This window comes from Pseudophryne corroboree, chromosome 3 (assembly GCF_028390025.1).
Source record: "Pseudophryne corroboree isolate aPseCor3 chromosome 3, aPseCor3.hap2, whole genome shotgun sequence".
NCBI classification, from domain to species: domain Eukaryota; kingdom Metazoa; phylum Chordata; class Amphibia; order Anura; family Myobatrachidae; genus Pseudophryne; species Pseudophryne corroboree.
Window position 1 is genome coordinate 358,719,789 of NC_086446.1, and position 25,588 is coordinate 358,745,376.

At 43.7% G+C, this 25,588-nt stretch overlaps 1 protein-coding gene across 2 annotated transcripts in view; it reads right to left on the reverse strand.

Moving 5' to 3' along the window:
• Positions 1-522: 522 nt before the first annotated feature.
• The window catches only part of LOC135057786 (keratin, type I cytoskeletal 15-like), a 43,286-nt gene continuing 18,220 nt past the window's right edge, over positions 523-25,588 (reverse strand). The window contains exons 4-8 of one of the 2 annotated variants that reach the window (XM_063963540.1): positions 13,959-14,123; positions 11,624-11,749; positions 8,091-8,311; positions 6,912-6,964; positions 523-805 (exon numbers count right to left, since the gene is read on the reverse strand). In XM_063963540.1, the coding sequence (XP_063819610.1) occupies positions 720-805; positions 6,912-6,964; positions 8,091-8,311; positions 11,624-11,749; positions 13,959-14,123 (651 nt within the window). In that variant the 3' untranslated portion in view covers positions 523-719. Of the gene's footprint in view, positions 827-6,911; positions 6,965-8,090; positions 8,312-11,623; positions 11,750-13,958; positions 14,124-25,588 lie in introns of both variants that reach the window. The other variant, XM_063963539.1, reaches the window with a different exon arrangement.

The following is a 25,588-nucleotide window of genomic DNA, read 5'->3' on the forward strand; positions in this document are numbered from 1 at the left end:
TGTAAAAACTTGAAGCAGCTGAAAGATGTCCTGGATGAATTTATTAAGCTCTTTTGTTTGGTGCATCCTCAAAGACAGTAGTTTTGGGAGGCTTACAAAAGTGTTTAGAAAAGTAAACTTATCCAGTTGAGTTCATTCCTCAAAAATCAAAAACACGCCCAAATTGAGGTCTTACTCCAAAAAATCAATCTCTTGGAGATGAGTCCTAAACAGTCTCAGTATCCCTTCATACATGACCAGGTATGTGAGACACGAATGGCGTTCAACAAGTTGTTACAGTAAATGATAAAATTAAATTGGCATTTCGCAAATGTAAAAACAGGTATTTTGGGGGGAATTATAAGTCAGGTAGGATGCTGGCTAGGGCTCTTTGAGTGCAGAGATCTAGCCTATATCCTATATTCATTCTTTTAAAGATGATTGGTACTATCCAGTATATACAGTAATTTGCCTAAGTCAGCAAACAATCCTGTTTATTGAAGCAATGCACAGACTGGTAAAAAACAAAACATATTCCGACTAAAAATAATAACAGAATTGAGGTTATAGTTTTATTTTACAATGTACCTAAATACAGTATAAGATGCATTTCATGGACATTATGAATTGAGACATCTCCTGTCTTATGAATCAACATGTACAAAAAAAAAAAAATCTAATCACGACTGCTGATTTTGTATACCAATAAATAGTTTTAATTAACTTTTATCATGTGATTTCTAGAAACCTGAAAGGCCACCATGTGTTGTGTGTCCACTTGTCAAATCTTCGACTGGTGGGTTTTTGGTGATGACGGAAAATGACTCTGAAATCAAACACAATAACACTGAAAACCTCAATGAGCAATTGTGCTTTGATATAGACATACTGTAGAATTAAAATAAGACATTGTGGTAGAGTCTAGATGTTCTCAGTAGAGACAATAACATATGGGGCCAGATGTAATAATGTCCGAGTTCGCTGGATGTGGGGGTTGCCGGCTGAACACGGAAATTTCTTAAAGAAGCAGTCATTTACAAGGCATGGTTTTGCCTTGTAAATGACTGCCCCTTTGAAAAAACATCTGAGGACTCTATTCAGTAAGGATTGCAAATTCTGCTTTTTAGCAGAATTGCAATCGTTTGCCTCGTATGCTGACTGCCCCCCCCCCCCCCCATCTGCGACCCACACTAATTGCAACTGTGCTGCAATTAGTGCATGGTCACAGAAAGTAGGGAAGCCACCTGCCGGCACAGCCTGGCTGCAATGGCAGGAGGGCCGCCGCCATCTTTTTGATCAGAACAGCTGCATGTGATTTCACGCAGCCGCCCTGATCACACACACGCCATGCCCCCCATTTGCGCCACCACTTCCACATTTCCATGCCGCCACCCCTGCAACACTCCCCTCCGCCTTGGAAACTGAGCGTTGCCGCCCCCTCGCAGTAAATTCTGGGCATACACAGAAATTCCGGTTGGATCGCGATTTGCGTTTGGCCAAAAACCCACACGTCTGGTGAACTTGGGCGCTATTACTTCCGACTCATGATATATTTTCCTATAGGCTCTGTATGCATTTTTCTTCACTCTATTAATTACCACTTTAGTAATTGATTGCCCTTGCACATATTTTTAACTATAAAAATATGCTTTAGCTGTCCTTCAATAGCTGCAAACTTTGCACATCGTCATTTAGCTTTATGACATTTAACAAAATCTATAACATACAGATGTGTCCACTTACATCTTTGCTTTTTTTTAAATTTGGCACAACATGCAAAACATGGCTAAGCTGTTTTTCACGAGTAGCGAGTGGATGAATTTAAAAAAATTTGTTTGCCATAATAGAATATGTATAAAGTAACATATTAAAGAAGCAAATTAAGAAAAATCACAAGGCATGGCTAAATCTCTGAGTCTATGGCATGCAAAACTGTGCCATACATGATGGGATATAAGATGTATGTGGACACATCTGTACATGGGCACATGCACATCTTTTCCTTTTGTGGAATGTTGGTGCATGTAATAATGTACAGGATGGAATGTTTAAGAAAGATCTCTTCAGAATCCTTCTTAGACTAAAAGCCCTCACAGTCCGGACCCTCTTCCCCTGTTCACTCCTCTTAGCACTATTGGGTACTTGTTGGGAACAGGTTCATTGAACGATGATTTATTTCCTCCTCCCTCTTTCCACAGGACTTATCTCTACTTGCTTTTAGAGCCATAGATCTACCAGATCTTATACTTCCTCCATACTCCACCCAGCCTTTAGTAGTATCATTGTTATCATATGTAATGATCTATAGTAACTCTATGTGGTGGGGTTGGCGCCTTGTGGCAACATATACTGCATAAAAGATAATAAGTTGGCCTGTACTGCAGCAGAGACAGCTAATCCTAAAATGCTAAGTCTGTCCACATCTTATTCACTCCCATTTTCCTTACTAGTTAATTCAGTACCCACTACAGGGTTAGGCAACCTTTGCAACTCCATCTGCTATAATACTACACATACCAGCATGCCCTGCCACAGTTTTGTTATGAAATGCTAAAACTGTGGCAGGACATACTGTATGTGCAATTCCACAGCAGGTGGAGTGCTGCAGGTCGCCTACCCCTGACCCACTTGTTACTTCACTTTACTAATTTCAACATGATCTGTTGATATCCGAAATGTATTACTTGGCTAATTCAGGTGCATTAATTAAATTCCTGAAAAATATTTTTCCCACATAACACAGTTTGTTTATTATTGTATGCAGTTGATGCTGTAAAATAGTTCTGTACCATGTCCATAATTTATTTTACAATATAATACTGTAGCGTTAAAATAAAATGTTTTATTTTCAATGCATATCGATATTTTCAGGTGAAATGTCTTTTATTATCGCCAAGATAAAGAGTGTTCATTTGTGCATTAAAAATTTGATTAATATAATACATCTGCCCCAGAGACTATATATATTCAAAAGAATACCTTACACTGAGAACACTCTGGCACCTTCCCATAGATTTCTCAGTTGGTTTTCATCCCTCAGGAGACTCCGCACAGGTCTCAACTAGCCATAATAAGGTGTTAGAGTTTATACTACATTGCAATTAGTACCAGTCAGGGCCATAGAGAGCTTGGCTGGGCCCCAATAATGTAAAGGCCATGACCTAACTGCAGGAGGAATGGCCATGTCGTATTATGGTTCTACCTCTGAACAGGGGAATGCCGTGAGCCACACAGCCAGGAGCAAATCCCAGTCCCCAAACCCCTGTCGTCTCTTTGACACCTTTTAACTTCCTCCTTTTCCATTCCTCTTCCTGCCCTCCTCACTCTCTGCCCTTGACTTTGCCACCCACCCAATTCACATAAAAAATAGCCTCCATACATCAGGACATCACATCCAACAGACCATCAGCAACCCACCCAGCCTACTCCTATCCATCTTACCAACTCTGACTTCTTTCTCCCATGTGTCTGGAGAGGAAGCACAGCCCTCATACAATCTTCCCTTTTACCTCACTCCTCGACCCTATACACTCCCACCTCCTCTGCTACTTCTCAACTGTTGCCTGTTCCCATCTTGCCTATGGGGGTAATTCCAAGTTGATCGCAGCAGGATATTTTTTAGCAGTTGGACAAAACCATGTGCACTGCAGGGGTGGCAGATATAACATTTGCAGAGAGAGTTAGATTTGGGTGGGTTATTTTATTTCTGTGCAGGGTAAATACTGGCTGCTTTATTTTTACACTGCAAATTAGATTGCAGATTGAACACACCCCACCCAAATCTAACTCTCTCTGCACATGTTATATCTGCCTCCCCTGCAGTGCACATTGTTTTGCCCAATTGCTAACAGAATTCCTGCTGCGATCAACTTGGAAATATTGTTTTATTTAACTTGCGATCAACTTGGAATTACCCCCTATGTCTTCAATTTCTCCCTCTCATCAGTTACTGTCCCCACTTCTTTCAAGCATGCTATTTGTTCACCCATTCTTAAAAAAAAAAACCCACCCTTCATCCTAACACTCACAACTACTGATCCATCTCTCTGCTGCCTTTTGCCTCCAAACTCCTGGAGCATATTGTCTACAACCACCTCACCATCTTTTTTTCATCCCACTGTCTATTTGGCCCATTTCAGTCTGGCTTCTGTACCTTTCCACTTCACTGAAATTGCCTTCATGAAAGTCAACAATGCTGCCAAATGCAAGGGCCAAGGACCAATACTGTGTGCTTATTCACTTTGCTGCTTTTGTCATTGTAGACCCATACCTCCCAACTTTGAATAAGGAGGATGTGGGACTCCTGCTGCGTGTTGCGTCCTGCATGCGCACAGCATCTATTCACCGCAGCACTGCTAGGCAGAGCAGTGACTGACAAGAGCCTCCCTACTGCGCCCCTCTACCGCTGGACACTGCGGCCCGTGGGTGGGACAGTGAGATAGTCCCAAAAAACAGGACAGTCTCATGAAAATCGGGACAGTTGGGAGGTATGTAGACCACCCTTTCCTTGTGCAAATCCTTTATTCTCTTGGTTTTTATGATACTGCTCTCATGCCTGACCTCCTACCTCTCTGGTCATTCTTTTTCTGTCTCCTCTCATCCACCAAGGTTATGTTCTTGGACCATTCTTATTCTGCCTCTATACTTCCTCTTTAGGTGAGTTCATCGGCTATTTTGGCCTCAAACATCATCAATATGCTAATGATGATCAGATTTACTTATCCTCACTTGACCTCGCCTCCTCTCACTCTCCTCTCTCGGATCTCCAACTATCTCTCTGCTATTTCTACCTGGATGTCCAAGCACTTTTCTTAAAATAATCATCTTCCCTAACCAGAGGCAGATTTAGGGGTCAGGCCACCACTAGGTACAACGATATTACTGCCCCCCCCCCCACCTCCTTAAAAAAAATATATTTCTCTTACTGTTACCTCCCTTCACATCTCGCCATATCATTCTTATTACCCTTTTATAGCTCCTTACACCTTTCTGCCACCCCCAGCTCAGTACCCCATCATACCTCACTGCCCACATAACTGCTCCCTGACCCATCACTGCCCCCTACTGCTCACATTGTTCCCATCATAGTTTAATGCCCAATCACTCTCCCTCGCCCCACAAACTGTGCCCCTGCTCACACTGCACACACACACACACACACACACACACACACACACACACACACTCAAATACTGCATATACATACACACACACACTGCACACATACTGCACAAACACACACATACACAAACACCTGAAATATATACACACACTGCACACACACACACACACACACACACACTTACCTCACAAGCGGCTGGGGATTGACAGTCGCTCCATCTCTCTCTCTGACAGAAGCCCTCGGGGTCCTGTGTAGCTACGCCCCCTGTTCACACTTCACTCACCCTCTCTTCTCCTAGTAAAAAGAAAAGAGGACCTGCTGCTCAGATGCAGCAGGCGGCATGGGGGGGGGGAGGGGTGCTAGCCTCCTGTGCTCCCCTCAACAAGTGGTGCCCCTAGGCATATGCTTCATGTGCCTAGTGGGGAGATACGTCACTGTTCCTAACTCCCGCATAACCTCACCTCCCCCAATGTGATTATTTATTGACAACACAAACATCTCCTCTGGCCCCCAAGTGCGCTGTCTTATTCTTAACTCTTCCCTCTCATTCAAACCACACATTCAGTACCTTATGCAGTCCTGCTATTTCCACCTAAGAAATAGTTCCAGGATTAGATTCTTTCTCACCCAGGATGCTACTAAGACCCTAATCCAGTCACTGGTCATCTCCAGTTTGGACTACAGTGACCTCTTCCTAGCTAGCCTCATTGCTCCACTCCAATCTGTCCTCATTGCTGCTGACTGGCTCATCTTCCTCTCCAAACATACTACATCTGCCTCCCTTCTCTTATAAGTGCTACACTGGCTCCACTTCTCCTTCAGAGCCCAATTCAAGCTTCTCACACTCACTTACAAAGCCCTTACCCAATCCACTTCCATTTACATCTCTGATCTTATCTCTTTTCACACTCCCGACCACCCTCTTTGCTCCACAAATGATTGCTGCCTCTCCTGATTACTTCCTCCCACTATCGCCTCCAAGATTTTGTCTGTGCTGCTCCCTACCTCAAGAATTCTCTTTCTATAAGACTATCCACCTCTCTACAACACTTGAAATAACCTCTCAAGACCCAGTTCTTCATGAAAACCATTCGACTCTCATGATAACCCATTGATCCATGCTTATTATCTACTCCATCTGTGTCACATCTCTCTGTCTGCCCCTCCCCTTTAGAATGTAAGCTCTCACAAGCAGAGCCCTCTTCCCTATTGTACTTTTCCTCACTTACTTGTATTGTCATCTACTCCATTCTACAGTACCTACAACAGCACCTAACCCTTGGTTTCTGTTGCCCTGCCACCTTTATAAACCATGTCTTAGTCCAGCAATGTTTTGTACTGTAAGTCAATAATTTTTTGTTTTGCTCATTTGTTTATGTAGTTTGTTAAGCACTGCGGACTTGAGGAGCCCTTGTGGTGCCATATAAATAAAGGATAATAATAATATTCCCACATACACACCAGAAGCCAATTAACCTACCAGTATGTTTTTAGCATATGGGAGACTCTGGGAGCATCCAGAGGAAACCTACACAAGTATAGGAGAACATACAAACACCATACCAATGGGTCATGATCATGAATAGAACTGATGACTTCAGTGCCGTGAGACAGTAATGATTACCACTACACCATCCCTTCTGCCCATATGCTCATTATGGGATACACTAATTATGGCTAAACTCATGAAAAATACATAACAATACACATTTAAAATAAATGTCAACAGTATCCAGGTTTAATTAGGCATATATCTAATTATTTATTTTTTCTGGATATCTATATTTTAAATATCATTTTTCAAACTTACTGTGTCTGTTATTTGGAATTTCACAAGAAGACTCCCCGATCACATCTTGCATCCTATGGAAAGTACAATGTGTCAGATTTAAAAATAAAAATAAATAATCCAAATCCATCAAAAACTCTGAAGAAAGAACCCCCTAAGTTCACCATGTGCATCTTCCCCAGGGTCTGTCATACCATCAATATTATTTCATATTTACATAATTTTCATGGGTGACTTAATCATCAGTGATTTTGTTTCATCTCTACTGACACTGGACCTGATTCAGAGATGTACACAAAGCCGATGTTCCACGGAACTGAGAAATCACCAGCAGACTGGGTATGTGCTGCGGTCGCATTGCAATGTGACCATTTGGGGTTTTTAACATGGTGTTAGGGGGGTGTGGTTGTAAAAATGCAGTCGTTTCATGGCCATTTTCAAGGCGTATAGCTAACGTCAGCTGCAAGCTCTAACGTACAAAATCATGGTGCCTGCATAACTACTGCCGGGACCAGTCTGCAGCTGAAGGGCTACCCTTAAGCTTGATGTGTCTCATACCCCTTTCACATCGCACAAATAACCCGGTATCGACACGGTCAGTGTGCGATGTGAAAGCACTTTCGGCGAATTAGCGGGTCGCCTGACCCGGTAATTCAACCCGGTATAAAAGAAGGATTATACCCGGGTTGAATACCGGGTCAGGCGCAGTGTGAATGGGAGCCGCGTCGATGCGACACGGTTCCCATTCACAGCATAGGGAGAGGCGGCGCAGGAGATGAGCTCATCTCCCAGCGCCGCCTCCACCCCCGCCCCTGTTGCTGCTGCGCCCCCCCCCCCCCCCCCCCCCCGCTGCTATGGCAACCGACCCGTTATATTGCCAGGTCGGAAAGCCATCAAAGGAGACCAAATGCCGGATCCCACCCGGTAAGGACACGTTTCTCTTACCGGGTGGGATCCGGCTTTTGCGATGTGAAAGCGGTATTATTCTTTCATACAGGCTGCGTATGTATATGCAATTGCGACTGAGTAGTGATGGCTGGTGAGCATCTCTTTTCATTTCTGGGTGGCAGCTTCATTTGCTGATATCAGCAGTTTTGTTTCGGAGAAAAGCGCACATGCAGCTGCATTATTCTGCTTCTCAGAATCAGGCACTGTCATATTTTCATTTAATTCCATTGTAATCTGTAGACATAGTCTTACCTGTTATCCTCCTCGTCCATTAGCATACGGTATGTTCTTATTTCCATCTCCAGAAGGTCTTTCAGATAATATAATAGTCTACTGTCAGAATTCAAACTTTCAGCTTCAGATTTAATTATTGCCAACTCATCTTCTATCTTTAACATAGCTTCCTGGATCTTCTCCAACTGAGTAGCATAACCAGACTCCGTCTCAAATAGTGCCGCCTCTCCGACAGATTTCTGCAAAGGAGGAATCCGTGAATGCTCCTTAGTTAAATGAGTCTCAGTCATACAAACAGGGGTGTCTTTCTAGGGATACAGAGATAGAGAACAGTTCTACCCATAGAGAGTGTAAGGACAATCACTTTGTTTTCTATATGTTCATTTTATGAGGAAACCTATGTAACCTGAGGTCTATTCCAAGCAGATACCTGGATACAAGTCAGTATATAGTACAACAAATCAGTATATAGTACAGTGGTTGCTGTATATATATACTGCACGCCCACACACACGCTCACTCACACACACACACACACACACACACACACACGCACACACACACACACACACACATATAATAGCTTAGTCCATGTCCATGTCCACCTGAACCACGACAAACACGGGTAGCCAGCACACCAATTCAATATCAAAAAAGTTTTATTAAGTCATAGAAAACAATGCCTTGGCATAAGTGCAAAAATAGCAAAGTGCAGTCAATAGTCAGGGTATAATATAATCACCCATTCCTTATGTATTTCAGGGTGTCAGAATAGTCCCCTATCCATCAGTAGATGAATTTGTTTCGGTGGTAACAGCCACCTTCCTCCAGGGTTTACTGGGGCTATATCAAACAAAACACTCAGTAAAAGGTATATACACTCAGTATATAATTACGACTCTCCCATGCTGAGGAGAGGAAGTGGCACTCTAGCGACTTGAAAAAAGTGATTTTTATGAGAGGTGCATGAACAAAATACACAGACTTTTGGGGCATGCACGCCCCCTCTTTAAGGAGACACACCGTGTGTCACCTAAAAGAAGGGGCGTGCATGCCCTGAAATATCTGTGTATTTTTTTCATGCACATATAATAAAATCGCTTTTTTCAAGACTCCAGAGTGTTGCTTCCTCAATCATATATATATATATATATATATATATTTATTTATTTAGACACACGCACGCACATACATTTATATATAGAGGAAATTTCTGGCACTCTTCACTTTCAGGTAATCAGCTCCAGTGCCCTCCTTGGGTATGGCAGCCCATGTACAGTGTAGGGATAGAGGCGCCACTCATGAGACTTGCAATGTGGTGAAAAAATTGTCGTTTATTGGTCCGACATATGTTTCGGATGGGCGTCCTTTGTCAGGGACCCCTGACGACGGGTGCACGCCTGAACCATATGTTGAATCAATAAACGACAATCTTTTCACTGCATTACAAGTCTTATGAGTGCTTTTTTTATCCATTATATATATATATATATATATTAGAGATGTGCGGTGGGCACTTTTCGTGTTTTGGTTTTGGATCTGGATGATTTTTTTTAAAAACACAAACAGCTAAAATCACATAATTTGGGTTAAATTTTGTTCCTGCGGTATTATTAACTTCAATAACATTCATTTCCAGTCTATTCTGAACACCTCACACCTCGAAATATTGTCTTTAGGCCAAAAGGTTGCGCAGAGGTAGAAGCGACACAAGTGTGCGGCACAAACACCTGGCCCATCTAGGAGTGGCACTGCAGTGTCAGACAGGATGGCAGTTTTAAAAAAATTAGGCTCCAAACAGCACATGATGCAAAGAAGAAAAAGAGATGCAATGAGGTAGCTGGATAACTTTGCTAAGCGACACAAGTGTGCGGCACAAACACCTGGCCCATCTAGGAGTGGCACGCAGTGGTTGAATGTCGAAAGTGGCACGCAATTTTTCGGACCACCAACAGCATCTCCTGCACGCCCCTGTCATTTTTCATAAAATTCTGCACCACTAAATTAATTGTATGTGCAAAGCATGAGACCTGCTGGAATTTGCCCAGATGTAATGCACGCACAATATTGGTGAACTTATACGGCAGTGCCCCTGAATTTATACGGCAGTACCCCTGGACTGATACGGTTGCACCACTGGACTGGACTTATACGGCAGTACCCCTGGACTTATATGGCAGTACCACTGGACTTATACTGCCGAACCGCTGGACTTATACGGCAGTACCACTGGTCTTATATGGCTGCACCTCTGGACTGGACTTATACGGCAGTACCTCTGGATTTATACAGCAGTACCCCTGGACTTATACGGCAGTACCCCTGAACTTATACAGCAGTACCCCTGAACTTATACTGCTGCACCACTGGACTAGACTAATACGGCATACCCCTGGACTTATACGGCAGCAGCACTGGACTTATGAAAGCACAGGACACCACTACTGGACTTATGGCAGCATAGGACACCACCACTGGACTGATGCCGCACAGGACAGCACTGGTATGACACATAAGAGCAGGTCGCCACCCCACGCGCCACCCCACTTTCCCGCACAGACACTGAGAAGACACGTCCTCTCGCTACACTCTCCAGGACTGGAGTGAAAATGGAATCCAAAACCCACGAGAATCCGACAGCGGGATGATGACGTTTTGCCTCGTTCTGGTTTCCGAGTCTATCGGGAAGTCCTGATCCGGGCTCGGATCCGGGCTCAGGACGTGAAGTTTGGGGGGGTTCGGCTCTCAGGGAACCGAACCCGCTCATCCCTAAAATATAATATATATATATCTATATATATATATATATTTGTGTATATAACAAAATATACTGTATCTAATATACAGCAAATTTGCTAAATAAATGATCAACATATAGGGGGTCATTCCGAGTTGTTCGCTCATTGACGATTTTCGCTATGCTGCGATTTGTTGCTAACTGCGCATGCGCATGGTTCGCAGAGCGCATGCGCTAAGTTATTTAACACAAAAGTTAGTAGATTTGCTGGTGTTCGAACGACGATTTTCAGTCGCACTGCTGATCGGTGAATGATTGACAGGAAATGGGCGTTTCTGGGTAGTAACTGAGCGTTTTCTGGGAGTGTGCTAAAAAACGCAGGCGTGTCAGGGAAAAACGCGGGAGTGTCTGGCCGAACGAAGGGCGTGTTTGTGACATCAAACCAGGAACTAAACGGACGGAGATGATCGCAATCTAGGAGTAGGTCTGCTGCTACTCAGAAACTGCACAGAATTATTTAGTAGCAGTTCTGCTAATCTTTCGTTCGCAATTCTGCTAAGCTAAGATACATTCCCAGAGGGCGGTGGCCTAGCGTTTGCAATGCTGCTAAAAGCAGCTAGCGAGCGAACAACTCGGAATGAGGGCCCTAGAGTGTAATGATAAGTTTAGGGAATATAAAAAACACGTAGAATCTCTGTAAATAATCTGCACATCCTTTGACTGGGTTATTTTGACTGGTATGGTTTATTTCCTGGAGACAGTGTGGCTTTTGTTGCAACATGATAAAATTGTACTTTATGTGTTCATACTGTACCATGCTATAAAGAACTTCGATTTCAACCTTCAGGTCCTGCACTTTCCTTCTCAACATACTCAACTCTCCAGTGTGGCTGTAAAAAAAGTTTGTGCCAACTCGGCTCAGATGGGTGACTTCCTTGTACTTGAAGAAAAAAATAAAAATGTAGATCAGAAGCATTAATAGTTAAGTTTCACATGTTTGTACAGTTTGTAGTTAAGTAAATATTACTCCAGTGTCTACACATATGCTGGCAGCATATACTGGTGATATACCATTGAAAGTCTTCCCCCACTCCCATATCATATGTAGACACTGGATTCATATTTCCTTACTCATTTCCTTGTTTTAAAAGTAAGGGTATTTCCACACTAATGGACCAACCTGTATATGTACTGCATATGTGTGCGTGTGTGTGTATGTATTATGTATGTATGAATGTATGTATGTATGTATGTATGTATGTGTGTGTGTATGTATTATGTATGTATGTATGTATGTATGTATGTATGTGTGTGTGTGTGTGTGTGTATATATATATATATATATATATATATATTTATATATATATAGGTGTATATATAATATTTATATGTTTCACCAGAAGGGACCAAGTCCAAATTCAGACACGGCACAGCAGGACTTAACAAAACATATTATGGCTCATATGGTGGTAATATATGAGCATCAAAAACTTTTTGTTAAATCCTGTAGTGACGTCTGGATTTGGACTTGGTCCTGTCTGGTGAATCTTTGTAAACGTATAACACAGGCACATGGGCAGTTGCATGATCTTTGACAGAGTGCCGGATTAAAGGTGTAGGTGTGTGCATATATATATATATATATATATATATATATATATGCAAATTTGGAACGCACACATCTTCAATCGTTTTGGCAGGGTGCTCGGTCAAATATTAACATCCAAACGATGTGACAATGATCCACAAAAACCAGCACACCTTATGTAGCAATAAACAATTTACTGAATTCTCATTTTAAAGTGCACCATGCAAATGATAGTACAAATCGTATACTTAGCAGTTCAATTCATGTTGATAACCCCGCATGTTGGCAACTCCAACAGCTGTTTCGGTGCAGCAGCACCTTCGTCAGGGAAAGCCAACAGTATGCAGGGCTACAATCATGTCCATAGACATACGGGGGGACGCCCAGCACAGGGCTATCCCACCCCACATGTCAGTGCCTCCCTACCCCCCCCCCACAGAACTGCAAAAGCATCGCACAGAGGCAATGCTTTTGCACTTCAGGAGTAGCTCCTGGCCAGTGCAGCTTTAGCGTGCTGGCCAGGAGCTACTCGTCGCTCCCCAGCCCACAGTGGCTGCGTGTGATGTCACGCAGCCACTGCGGCCCGCCCCCCCACAGTCCGGCCATGCCTGCGTTGGCCGGACTGCACCCCCTTTACAGTGGCCAAATGCTGCCAGGCCGCCCCCTCCCAGCCCAGCGACCGCCTCTGCCTGTCAATCAGGCAGAGGCGATCGCAGGGAAACGACGGCCTTCGGCCATCTTCCATGCGCCGGTGCATTGTGGCGCTGTTGCATGCGCAATTTCAACCCGATCGCTGCGCTGCGATAAACTGCAGCGAGCGATCGGGTCGGAATGACCCCCATAATCCCATGTATCAATGTCCTTAAAAATTAATCTTAACATTTATTGTACACTATGTTATTAAAAGTTGAAACGAAAGAACCACTTTTCAAATTGACTGCAGACAAAGCACTGTGTCCTACTCTGGTCATCAGGCCAATGACATTTGAGATCTCCTTACCATTAGTATCAGGAGTTGGCTCCATATTTAAGGTAACATGGATCAAAGAGGCAGTGGTTACTGTAAATATTTAAAATACATACTATGAAGATTAATGTTGAAGTGCTCAGATGTGTCTACCTGCACAAAAAGCATAAGTCGTGAAGAAGTCATCAAAACAATGAAAGTGGCATGATACTGTAGATGTAAGCAAGTGAAGCAAAAGCCAACTATGACATAAACCAGTGGTTCCCAAACTCAGTCTTCAAGGTACACTAATGGTCCAGGTTTTAAAGTTATCCATTATTGAGAACAGATGAGTTAATAGTTCTGTACCTCAGTAACTTTGATCTAACTATCTGTGCTCAGCCATGAAGATCCTTAAAGCCAGGACTGTTTGGGAACCACTGGCATAGCCTATTGAGAACCTAAATCCTAATTGCAGGAGTTCTGAACTTATGGTAAAAGTAAAAGCAGGTACTGACATCAGTGAAAGCTGAAGGGCTCTTCCTAAAATGTACTAACCTGTGGCTCAAACTTCTAAAAACCCACCAACTTGTATCCCAAAATAATGATCTAAACCTTGTGCTTATTCAAAGCTCCTGAGGCTTTCTGATAATAGTCGGTTATTTCCTTGTATTGCTCTCTCATTTTCTCCAGGGCTTTGGGTAAGTCTATTGCTGTTGAGCTGTCTACTTCAACATTGACTTGACACCTTGATTTCTCATGAAGATGATGATTTCTCCTCTGTTATTAAAAGAGAAACAGTATGTTTAGCTTATTGGTAAGTATATTTGAGAAATATCTGGACATTTATTTTTAGAACAGTGTTAGCTTGAATTGGTTGTTACAGTGCTAATAAGATAATAAATTGGATCCACCTCCTTCACACAGAACAAAAATAATCACCTTACGTTTACATACAGAAGATGTGCCTAAAATTGTGTAATGGTGTGGCACTTGTGTCAGAGATGATGTCCACAACAATCAAATCGACTGTCAAACACATAAACAAAGAGTAATACGAAACAAAAGTGAAATGGTTAGAGCTCACTGGAGTAAAAAGATAGATATAACAATTCCTACTAATGAGCCCCTAGCCTCCAACTGGATAGCTGCATTGTCAAACAAGTCCCAGGTATTGTGTCCTGCTCTTGTTGCTATAGCTGCAATCAACTCAGGAGTCCCAGGTCCACTGTGGCATTGGCGTGACGCCATTTTAGACCGTTCAATAAAACCTTTATTGTTGTTCAACCATGTCATTGTGGTTTTGGCATTGTGCTTGAGATCATTCTCTTACTGAAAAGTGAGATTTCTCCCAAGCTGTATTTCCTAGCAGACTGAAGCAGGTTGTGTCACAGTATCTCCCTGTATTTTGCACCATTCATTGGTCCTTCAATTTTAACAAGATGTCCAGTCCCCACTGAAGATTAGCATCTAAACATGATGTTGCCACCCCCACAATTTGAGGGTAGGATGGTGGTTGCTGAAGAATGGGCAGTGTTAGGTTTCACCAAACATTGGCCCTCATTCCAAGTTGTTCGCTCGCTAGCTGCTTTTAGCAGCATTGCAAACGCTAGGCCGCCGCCCTCTGGGAGTGTATCTTAGCTTAGAAGAATAGCGAACGAAAGAGTAGCAGAACTGCTACTAAATATTTTCTTGCTGTTTCTGAGTAGCTCCAGACCTACTCCTAGATTGCGATCACCTCAGTCCGTTTAGTTCCTGGTTTGACGTCACAAAAACGCCCTGCGTTCGGTCAGTCACTCCCCCATTTCTCCAGACACTCCCGCGTTTTTCCCTGACATGCCTGCGTTTTTTAGCACACTCCCGAAAAACGCTCAGTTACCACCCAGAAACGCTCCTTTCCTGTCAATCATTCACCGATCAGCAGTGCGCCTGAAAAGCGCTGCACGAACACCAGCCAATCTACTAAGTTTTGTGTAAAATAACAGCGCATGTGCTCTGCGTACCGTGCGCATGCGCATTTAGCAACAAATTGCAGCATCGCGAAAATTGGCAACGAGCGAACAACTCGGAATGACCATCATACAGTTTTGAGTTGGAGCCACAAAACCTTATCCCACTTTTAGTTAGGCCACTGATGTTTTATGGCAAACTCAAGACATGCTTTAATATTTTTTTCTCTTTTTTTTTAGTAATGGCTTCTTTACAGGTCATATAGAACAGATGTATGCAGAATTCTTGATATGGTTGACTTCTACACCTTCACTCCAGTCCCAGCCACTGAACGGTGTAGTCCCTTCAAAGTAATTATTGACCTCTATGGATTTCCTCACAAGTCTCCTTATTAATGTGACACTGCGTTTTGTCTAGTCCGTTCATTTGTCTAGGCCGTTCACCTGGAAGATTCCTGGTAGGCCAATGTGTCTGTGGAGCCTGTTTTGTGTGTTGTCAAAATCTTATACCACATATGGGGGAATTCAATTGGGATCGAGGTTTAGCGAGGCAAAAATACTTGCTTACCTAGTGTCCAATTTTGGAATACCGCGGGTATGCACGCTCCCAGTACTCTCGGTATCCAATAAATAAAATGGTTGTATGGTTTTCAGTTCTGAAAACCATGTGGCAAGTAAAAAAAAAATCCTCCAGGGGTCTCCAGTGGTCTCCCCTCCATCTTTCGGAAAGTGGGCTGCTGGGAGTACCGAGGACTGCTGGAGGTACAAGGGCTGCTGGGAGATGTAGTTCTCCCAGTGGATGGCTCTGGATGGATCATACACACAGGGGGTCAGACACACTCACACACACACCGGTGTCACACACACAGACTCATGCACATGCACACACTCACACACACTAACACACTCACATACACTCACACACACTTGAAGGCACATATCACTGATGCAGATAACCCATCTCCGACGCTGGATGCGGAAGACACTTCTTTGTAAGGTAATTACAGCCTAATTAAGCTAATTGTAAACTTCCAATTGCTTAATTAGTCTTCAGTAGGGTTGCCGCTGGGGGTCACAGATCAAGTCACAGTGATTTTTCCCAAAAAGGAACAATTTTAGGAAAAATCAGGCATGCTATAGCGGTGCGAGAAAAAGGACTCAGCGGTTTCCCATTTTCAGTTCCACACTTGAATACCAAAACCCTGCGTCTGTAGGAAAAACCCTGTGCCACTGTTTTTTTTTTTCCCGCCAGCAATTGAATCTGCCAGATGCAGGCATCGGCGAGTTTCTGGCAAGTTTATCCAACTGTTTAAAAGGGCAATTATTTAAATGGCAAAAACAACCATGATTTTAAATAGCCTTGGGCACATTAACTCAAAAAACTGTTGCATTACTTTGTGACTATTGACATGTCTCCTCCGCAGAGATCATATTTTTTGTCCTTATTACATATCGTAATATTACTCCTTTCACATTGGAAGTGAAGGAAAAATCCACGGGAAAGTGTAGGACCTCGTCCTCTTCATTGTAAGATACAATAATAATTATGCAAAGAAAGATTACCAAGGTAATAGTCCCGGCGCTTCAAAATGTGATGTTTTAACCCAAAGCAGCTGTTAAACTGCTACATATGGGAATGTTAGACATGTTATGTTATGTATATACTAGAGATGAGCGGGTTCGGTTTCTCTGAAACCGAACCCGCACGAACTTCATGTTTTTTTCACGGGTCCGAGCAGACTCGGATCCTCCCGCCTTGCTCGGTTAACCCGAGCGCGCCCGAACGTCATCATGACGCTGTCGGATTCTCGCGAGACTCGGATTCTATATAAGGAGCCGCGCGTCGCCGCCATTTTCACACGTGCATTGAGATTGATAGGGAGAGGACGTGGCTGGCGTCCTCTCCATTAGAAATTAGATTAGAAGAGAGAGAGAGATTGTGCAGAGTCAGACAGAGTTTACCACAGTGACCAGTGCAGTTGTTGTTAGTTAACTTTTATTTATTTTAATATATATCCGTTCTCTGCTATATCCGTTCTCTGCCTGAAAAAAAACGATACACAGCAGCAGCCAGTCACACAGTGTGACTCAGTCTGTGTGCACTCAGCTCAGCCCAGTGTGCTGCACATCAATGTATAAAAGGCAAAGCTTATAATAATTGTGGGGGAGACTGGGGAGCACTGCAGGTTGTTATAGCAGGAGCCCCCAGGAGTACATAATATTATATTAATTTAAAATTAAACAGTGCACACTTTTGCTGCAGGAGTGCCACTGCCAGTGTGACTAGTGGTGACCAGTGCCTGACCACCAGTATAGTAGTATATTCATTGTTGTATGTATTGTATACTATCTCTTTATCAACCAGTCTATATTAGCAGCAGACACAGTACAGTGCGGTAGTTCACGGCTGTGGCTACCTCTGTGTCGGCAGTCGGAACTCGGCAGGCAGTCCGTCCATCCATAATTGTATTACAATATATACCACCTAACCGTGGTATTTTTTTTTCTTTCTTTATACCGTCATAGTGTCATACTAGTTGTTACGAGTATACTACTATCTCTTTATCAACCAGTGTACAGTGCGGTAGTTCACGGCTGTGGCTACCTCTGTGTCGGCAGTCGGCAGGCAGTCCGTCCATCCATAATTGTATTATTATTATAATATATACCACCTAACCGTGTTTTTTTTTCCATTCTTTATACCGTCGTCATAGTGTCATACTAGTTGTTACGAGTATACTACTATCTCTTTATCAACCAGTGTACAGTGCGGTAGTTCACGGCTGTGGCTACCTCTGTGTCGGCAGTCGGCAGGCAGTCCGTCCATCCATAATTGTATTATTATTATAATATATACCACCTAACCGTGGTTTTTTTTCCATTCTTTATACCGTCGTCATAGTGTCATACTAGTTGTTACGAGTATACTACTATCTCTTTATCAACCAGTGTACAGTGCGGTAGTTCACGGCTGTGGCTACCTCTGTGTCGGCAGTCGGCAGGCAGTCCGTCCATCCATAATTGTATTATTATTATAATATATACCACCTAACCGTGGTTTTTTTTCCATTCTTTATACCGTCGTCATAGTGTCATACTAGTTGTTACGAGTATACTACTATCTCTTTATCAACCAGTGTACAGTGCGGTAGTTCACGGCTGTGGCTACCTCTGTGTCGGCAGTCGGCAGGCAGTCCGTCCATCCATAATTGTATTATTATTATAATATATACCACCTAACCGTGGTTTTTTTTCCATTCTTTATACCGTCGTCATAGTGTCATACTAGTTGTTACGAGTATACTACTATCTCTTTATCAACCAGTGTACAGTGCGGTAGTTCACGGCTGTGGCTACCTCTGTGTCGGCAGTCGGCAGGCAGTCCGTCCGTCCATAATTGTATTATTATTATAATATATACCACCTAACCGTGGTTTTTTTTCCATTCTTTATACCGTCGTCATAGTGTCATACTAGTTGTTACGAGTATACTACTATCTCTTTATCAACCAGTGTACAGTGCGGTAGTTCACGGCTGTGGCTACCTCTGTGTCGGCAGTCGGCAGGCAGTCCGTCCATCCATAATTGTATTATTATTATAATATATACCACCTAACCGTGGTTTTTTTTTCATTCTTTATACCGTCGTCATAGTGTCATACTAGTTGTTACGAGTATACTACTATCTCTTTATCAACCAGTGTACAGTGCGGTAGTTCACGGCTGTGGCTACCTCTGTGTCGGCAGTCGGCAGGCAGTCCGTCCATCCATAATTGTATTATTATTATAATATATACCACCTAACCGTGGTTTTTTTTCCATTCTTTATACCGTCGTCATAGTGTCATACTAGTTGTTACGAGTATACTACTATCTCTTTATCAACCAGTGTACAGTGCGGTAGTTCACGGCTGTGGCTACCTCTGTGTCGGCAGTCGGCAGGCAGTCCGTCCATCCATAATTGTATTATTATTATAATATATACCACCTAACCGTGGTTTTTTTTCCATTCTTTATACCGTCGTCATAGTGTCATACTAGTTGTTACGAGTATACTACTATCTCTTTATCAACCAGTGTACAGTGCGGTAGTTCACGGCTGTGGCTACCTCTGTGTCGGCAGTCGGCAGGCAGTCCGTCCATCCATAATTGTATTATTATTATAATATATACCACCTAACCGTGGTTTTTTTTCCATTCTTTATACCGTCGTCATAGTGTCATACTAGTTGTTACGAGTATACTACTATCTCTTTATCAACCAGTGTACAGTGCGGTAGTTCACGGCTGTGGCTACCTCTGTGTCGGCAGTCGGCAGGCAGTCCGTCCATCCATAATTGTATTATTATTATAATATATACCACCTAACCGTGGTTTTTTTATACCACCTAACCGTGGCAGTCCGTCCATAATTGTATACTAGTAAACTATCCAATCCATCCATCTCCATTGTTTACCTGAGGTGCCTTTTAGTTCTGCCTATAAAATATGGAGAACAAAAAAGTTGAGGTTCCAAAATTAGGGAAAGATCAAGATCCACTTCCACCTCGTGCTGAAGCTGCTGCCACTAGTCATGGCCGAGACGATGAAATGCCAGCAACGTCGTCTGCCAAGGCCGATGCCCAATGTCATAGTACAGAGCATGTCAAATCCAAAACACCAAATATCAGAAAAAAAAGGACTCCAAAACCTAAAATAAAATTGTCGGAGGAGAAGCGTAAACTTGCCAATATGCCATTTACCACACGGAGTGGCAAGGAACGGCTGAGGCCCTGGCCTATGTTCATGGCTAGTGGTTCAGCTTCACATGAGGATGGAAGCACTCAGCCTCTCGCTAGAAAACTGAAAAGACTCAAGCTGGCAAAAGCACCGCAAAGAACTGTGCGTTCTTTGAAATCCCAAATCCACAAGGAGAGTCCAATTGTGTCGTTTGCGATGCCTGACCTTCCCAACACTGGACGTGAAGAGCATGCGCCTTCCACTATTTGCATGCCCCCTGCAAGTGCTGGAAGGAGCACCCGCAGTCCAGTTCCTGATAGTCAGATTGAAGATGTCAGTGTTGAAGTACACCAGGATGAGGAGGATATGGGTGTTGCTGGCGCTGGGGAGGAAATTGACCAGGAGGATTCTGATGGTGAGGTGGTTTGTTTAAGTCAGGCACCCGGGGAGACACCTGTTGTCCGTGGGAGGAATATGGCCGTTGACATGCCAGGTGAAAATACCAAAAAAATCAGCTCTTCGGTGTGGAGGTATTTCACCAGAAATGCGGACAACAGGTGTCAAGCCGTGTGTTCCCTTTGTCAAGCTGTAATAAGTAGGGGTAAGGACGTTAACCACCTCGGAACATCCTCCCTTATACGTCACCTGCAGCGCATTCATAATAAGTCAGTGACAAGTTCAAAAACTTTGGGTGACAGCGGAAGCAGTCCACTGACCAGTAAATCCCTTCCTCTTGTAACCAAGCTCACGCAAACCACCCCACCAACTCCCTCAGTGTCAATTTCCTCCTTCCCCAGGAATGCCAATAGTCCTGCAGGCCATGTCACTGGCAAGTCTGACGAGTCCTTTCCTGCCTGGGATTCCTCCGATGCTTCCTTGCGTGTAACGCCTACTGCTGCTGGCGCTGCTGTTGTTGCCGCTGGGAGTCGATGGTCATCCCAGAGGGGAAGTCGTAAGCCCACTTGTACTACTTCCAGTAAGCAATTGACTGTTCAACAGTCCTTTGCGAGGAAGATGAAATATCACAGCAGTCATCCTACTGCAAAGCGGATAACTGAGTCCTTGACAACTATGTTGGTGTTAGACGTGCGTCCGGTATCCGCCGTTAGTTCACAGGGAACTAGACAATTTATTGAGGCAGTGTGCCCCCGTTACCAAATACCATCTAGGTTCCACTTCTCTAGGCAGGCGATACCGAGAATGTACACGGACGTCAGAAAAAGACTCACCAGTGTCCTAAAAAATGCAGTTGTACCCAATGTCCACTTAACCACGGACATGTGGACAAGTGGAGCAGGGCAGGGTCAGGACTATATGACTGTGACAGCCCACTGGGTAGATGTATGGACTCCCGCCGCAAGAACAGCAGCGGCGGCACCAGTAGCAGCATCTCGCAAACGCCAACTCTTTCCTAGGCAGGCTACGCTTTGTATCACCGCTTTCCAGAATACGCACACAGCTGAAAACCTCTTACGGCAACTGAGGAAGATCATCGCGGAATGGCTTACCCCAATTGGACTCTCCTGTGGATTTGTGGCATCGGACAACGCCAGCAATATTGTGTGTGCATTAAATATGGGCAAATTCCAGCACGTCCCATGTTTTGCACATACCTTGAATTTGGTGGTGCAGAATTTTTTAAAAAACGACAGGGGCGTGCAAGAGATGCTGTCGGTGGCCAGAAAAATTGCGGGACACTTTCGGCGTACAGGCACCACGTACAGAAGACTGGAGCACCACCAAAAACTACTGAACCTGCCCTGCCATCATCTGAAGCAAGAAGTGGTAACGAGGTGGAATTCAACCCTCTATATGCTTCAGAGGTTGGAGGAGCAGCAAAAGGCCATTCAAGCCTATACAATTGAGCACGATATAGGAGATGGAATGCACCTGTCTCAAGTGCAGTGGAGAATGATTTCAACGTTGTGCAAGGTTCTGATGCCCTTTGAACTTGCCACACGTGAAGTCAGTTCAGACACTGCCAGCCTGAGTCAGGTCATTCCCCTCATCAGGCTTTTGCAGAAGAAGCTGGAGGCATTGAAGAAGGAGCTAACACGGAGCGATTCCGCTAGGCATGTGGGACTTGTGGATGCAGCCCTTAATTCGCTTAACAAGGATTCACGGGTGGTCAATCTGTTGAAATCAGAGCACTACATTTTGGCCACCGTGCTCGATCCTAGATTTAAAGCCTACCTTGGATCTCTCTTTCCGGCAGACACAGGTCTGCTGGGGTTGAAAGACCTGCTGGTGACAAAATTGTCAAGTCAAGCGGAACGCGACCTGTCAACATCTCCTCCTTCACATTCTCCCGCAACTGGGGGTGCGAGGAAAAGGCTCAGAATTCCGAGCCCACCCGCTGGCGGTGATGCAGGGCAGTCTGGAGCGACTGCTGATGCTGACATCTGGTCCGGACTGAAGGACCTGACAACGATTACGGACATGTCGTCTACTGTCACTGCATATGATTCTCTCAACATTGATAGAATGGTGGAGGATTATATGAGTGACCGCATCCAAGTAGGCACGTCACACAGTCCGTACTTATACTGGCAGGAAAAAGAGGCAATTTGGAGGCCCTTGCACAAACTGGCTTTATTCTACCTAAGTTGCCCTCCCACAAGTGTGTACTCCGAAAGAGTGTTTAGTGCCGCCGCTCACCTTGTCAGCAATCGGCGTACGAGGTTACATCCAGAAAATGTGGAGAAGATGATGTTCATTAAAATGAATTATAATCAATTCCTCCGCGGAGACATTGACCAGCAGCAATTGCCTCCACAAAGTACACAGGGAGCTGAGATGGTGGATTCCAGTGGGGACGAATTGATAATCTGTGAGGAGGGGGATGTACACGGTGATATATCGGAGGGTGAAGATGAGGTGGACATCTTGCCTCTGTAGAGCCAGTTTGTGCAAGGAGAGATTAATTGCTTCTTTTTTGGGGGGGGTCCAAACCAACCCGTCATATCAGTCACAGTCGTGTGGCAGACCCTGTCACTGAAATGATGGGTTGGTTAAAGTGTGCATGTCCTGTTTTGTTTATACAACATAAGGGTGGGTGGGAGGGCCCAAGGATAATTCCATCTTGCACCTCTTTTTTCTTTTCTTTTTCTTTGCATCATGTGCTGATTGGGGAGGGTTTTTTGGAAGGGACATCCTGCGTGACACTGCAGTGCCACTCCTAGATGGGCCCGGTGTTTGTGTCGGCCACTAGGGTCGCTAATCTTACTCACACAGCTACCTCATTGCGCCTCTTTTTTTCTTTGCGTCATGTGCTGTTTGGGGAGGGTTTTTTGGAAGGGACATCCTGCGTGACACTGCAGTGCCACTCCTAGATGTGCCCGGTGTTTGTGTCGGCCACTAGGGTCGCTAATCTTACTCACACAGTCAGCTACCTCATTGCGCCTCTTTTTTTCTTTGCGTCATGTGCTGTTTGGGGAGGGTTTTTTGGAAGGGCCATCCTGCGTGACACTGCAGTGCCACTCCTAGATGGGCCCGGTGTTTGTGTCGGCCACTAGGGTCGCTAATCTTACTCACACAGCTACCTCATTGCGCCTCTTTTTTTCTTTGCGTCATGTGCTGTTTGGGGAGGGTTTTTTGGAAGGGACATCCTGCGTGACACTGCAGTGCCACTCCTAGATGGGCCCGGTGTTTGTGTCGGCCACTAGGGTCGCTTATCTTACTCACACAGCGACCTCGGTGCAAATTTTAGGACTAAAAATAATATTGTGAGGTGTGATGTGTTCAGAATAGGCTGAAAATGAGTGTAAATTATGTTTTTTGAGGTTAATAATACTTTGGGATCAAAATCACCCCCAAATTCTATGATTTAAGCTGTTTTTTAGGGTTTTTTGAAAAAAACACCCGAATCCAAAACACACCCGAATCCGACAAAAATAATTCGGTGAGGTTTTGCCAAAACGCGTTCGAACCCAAAACACGGCCGCGGAACCGAACCCAAAACCAAAACACAAAACCCGAAAAATTTCAGGCGCTCATCTCTAGTATATACATCTATTTTAAAGTCTGTGGTTCTAAAAGAATCTATTTTCTCTTATTGAAAACAAAGTTTCTTCTATTCTTAGTTCATGATGTCTTATCAAAGAGATAAATAATCTGGGTTTTTTTCTCTTTAAATATGATTATACTGAACTAAGGGCAATTGAGCCCATTGTGGATGTTGGTTGACGTGTCCGGTTTGCCAGTAGGGCACTCACTTCCGGGATTCGCGTCATACACGTGGGTCCGGCCATGTGACCGTGACCACGTGACCTATTTCCGGGAGTCGCGTTGCGCACGTGGGTCCGGTCATGTGACCGTGACCTTGACGTGATCACTGCGGGTCTCGCGAGGATTAGAGGCGGTCACGTGTACGCAAACAGCGTCACGTGATCGGCGTCTTCGATCCCTGTGACCTATGGGAGTTTAGTATGCGTTCCAAACACAGGAAGCATACATATGCGATCACATGATTGCAATATTAAACTTGGAAATGTTTTAACTGTTACACATACTGAATTTAAGTAATAATAAACAAAAGTGGTTTCTGGGTACATATACACTTGTCTCCATTTATTAAGATTACTTTAAACTGGATATAGTTTTATTTTTTATGATATTTGATGATTGTAAACTAAATACAGCTGCTAACAATGGGCAATCAGCACAGCCTTTATAAAGGGCAATTTCACAATGGACACACACACACCTTGACAAAGCTGTTGACACAGCGAAACGCGTTGGTTTGCAGAGGCCATCACTACAATTATACATCTAGATCCTGGAATACGCCTAGAAGTCCTTCACGCTCCAAACGGGGAACTTGTTGGTGTCCGAGAGAGGAATAAGAGACCATGCTTTCAATAGGACTCTAATCGTCCAAAAATCAAGCTCTGAAGGTTCTCCATTCACTCCATATGGACTATACCATCTTCACAAGTGCTATATACACCCCCTGGACTGTGGCATCTTTTTCCAAGGATTCTATACAGGAGACTGTGTTTGGCCTCTATATGTGGTAATATATTTAATGAAGTGTTGTGCTGTGTTTGCCCTATTTTACATATTTTAACATCCATATATATATTTTTTTTATTTTCTTGTTGCTACAACTATATGTTAATTTTTTTCTTAAATAAAAAAGCTATATTGTCTATATCCAGTTTATAGCGCTGTATATTCTTCCCTTAACAATAATAATTATGCCAAGTATTTTATATGATTTAACCAATGAAGGTGCTGAACATTGGAATAGGCTTTGCTGTTTGATGTTGCTGCTATCTGCCATGGTATGTAATGAGTACATATTGCATTCCAGAAGCAATGAATATGATTGGTTGCTTGATAATAACTCCAGTGGATTACAGAACAGTGGCTTACTGCTCACTCTTTTAAGAAAGGTCTACAGTAATTTGCAGTTTGCCTTGGAATTCCCATACAGATTTTGAAATACTAAGATGCATCCAAAATGGCTGCCTCACCTGTTGATGGGATGAAATATATATGAATCTAATGGTTATGTAAGGGTCTTGGCATCTAGCTTTAGCACGCCACAACTTCTCCATTTTGTATCATCTCTTT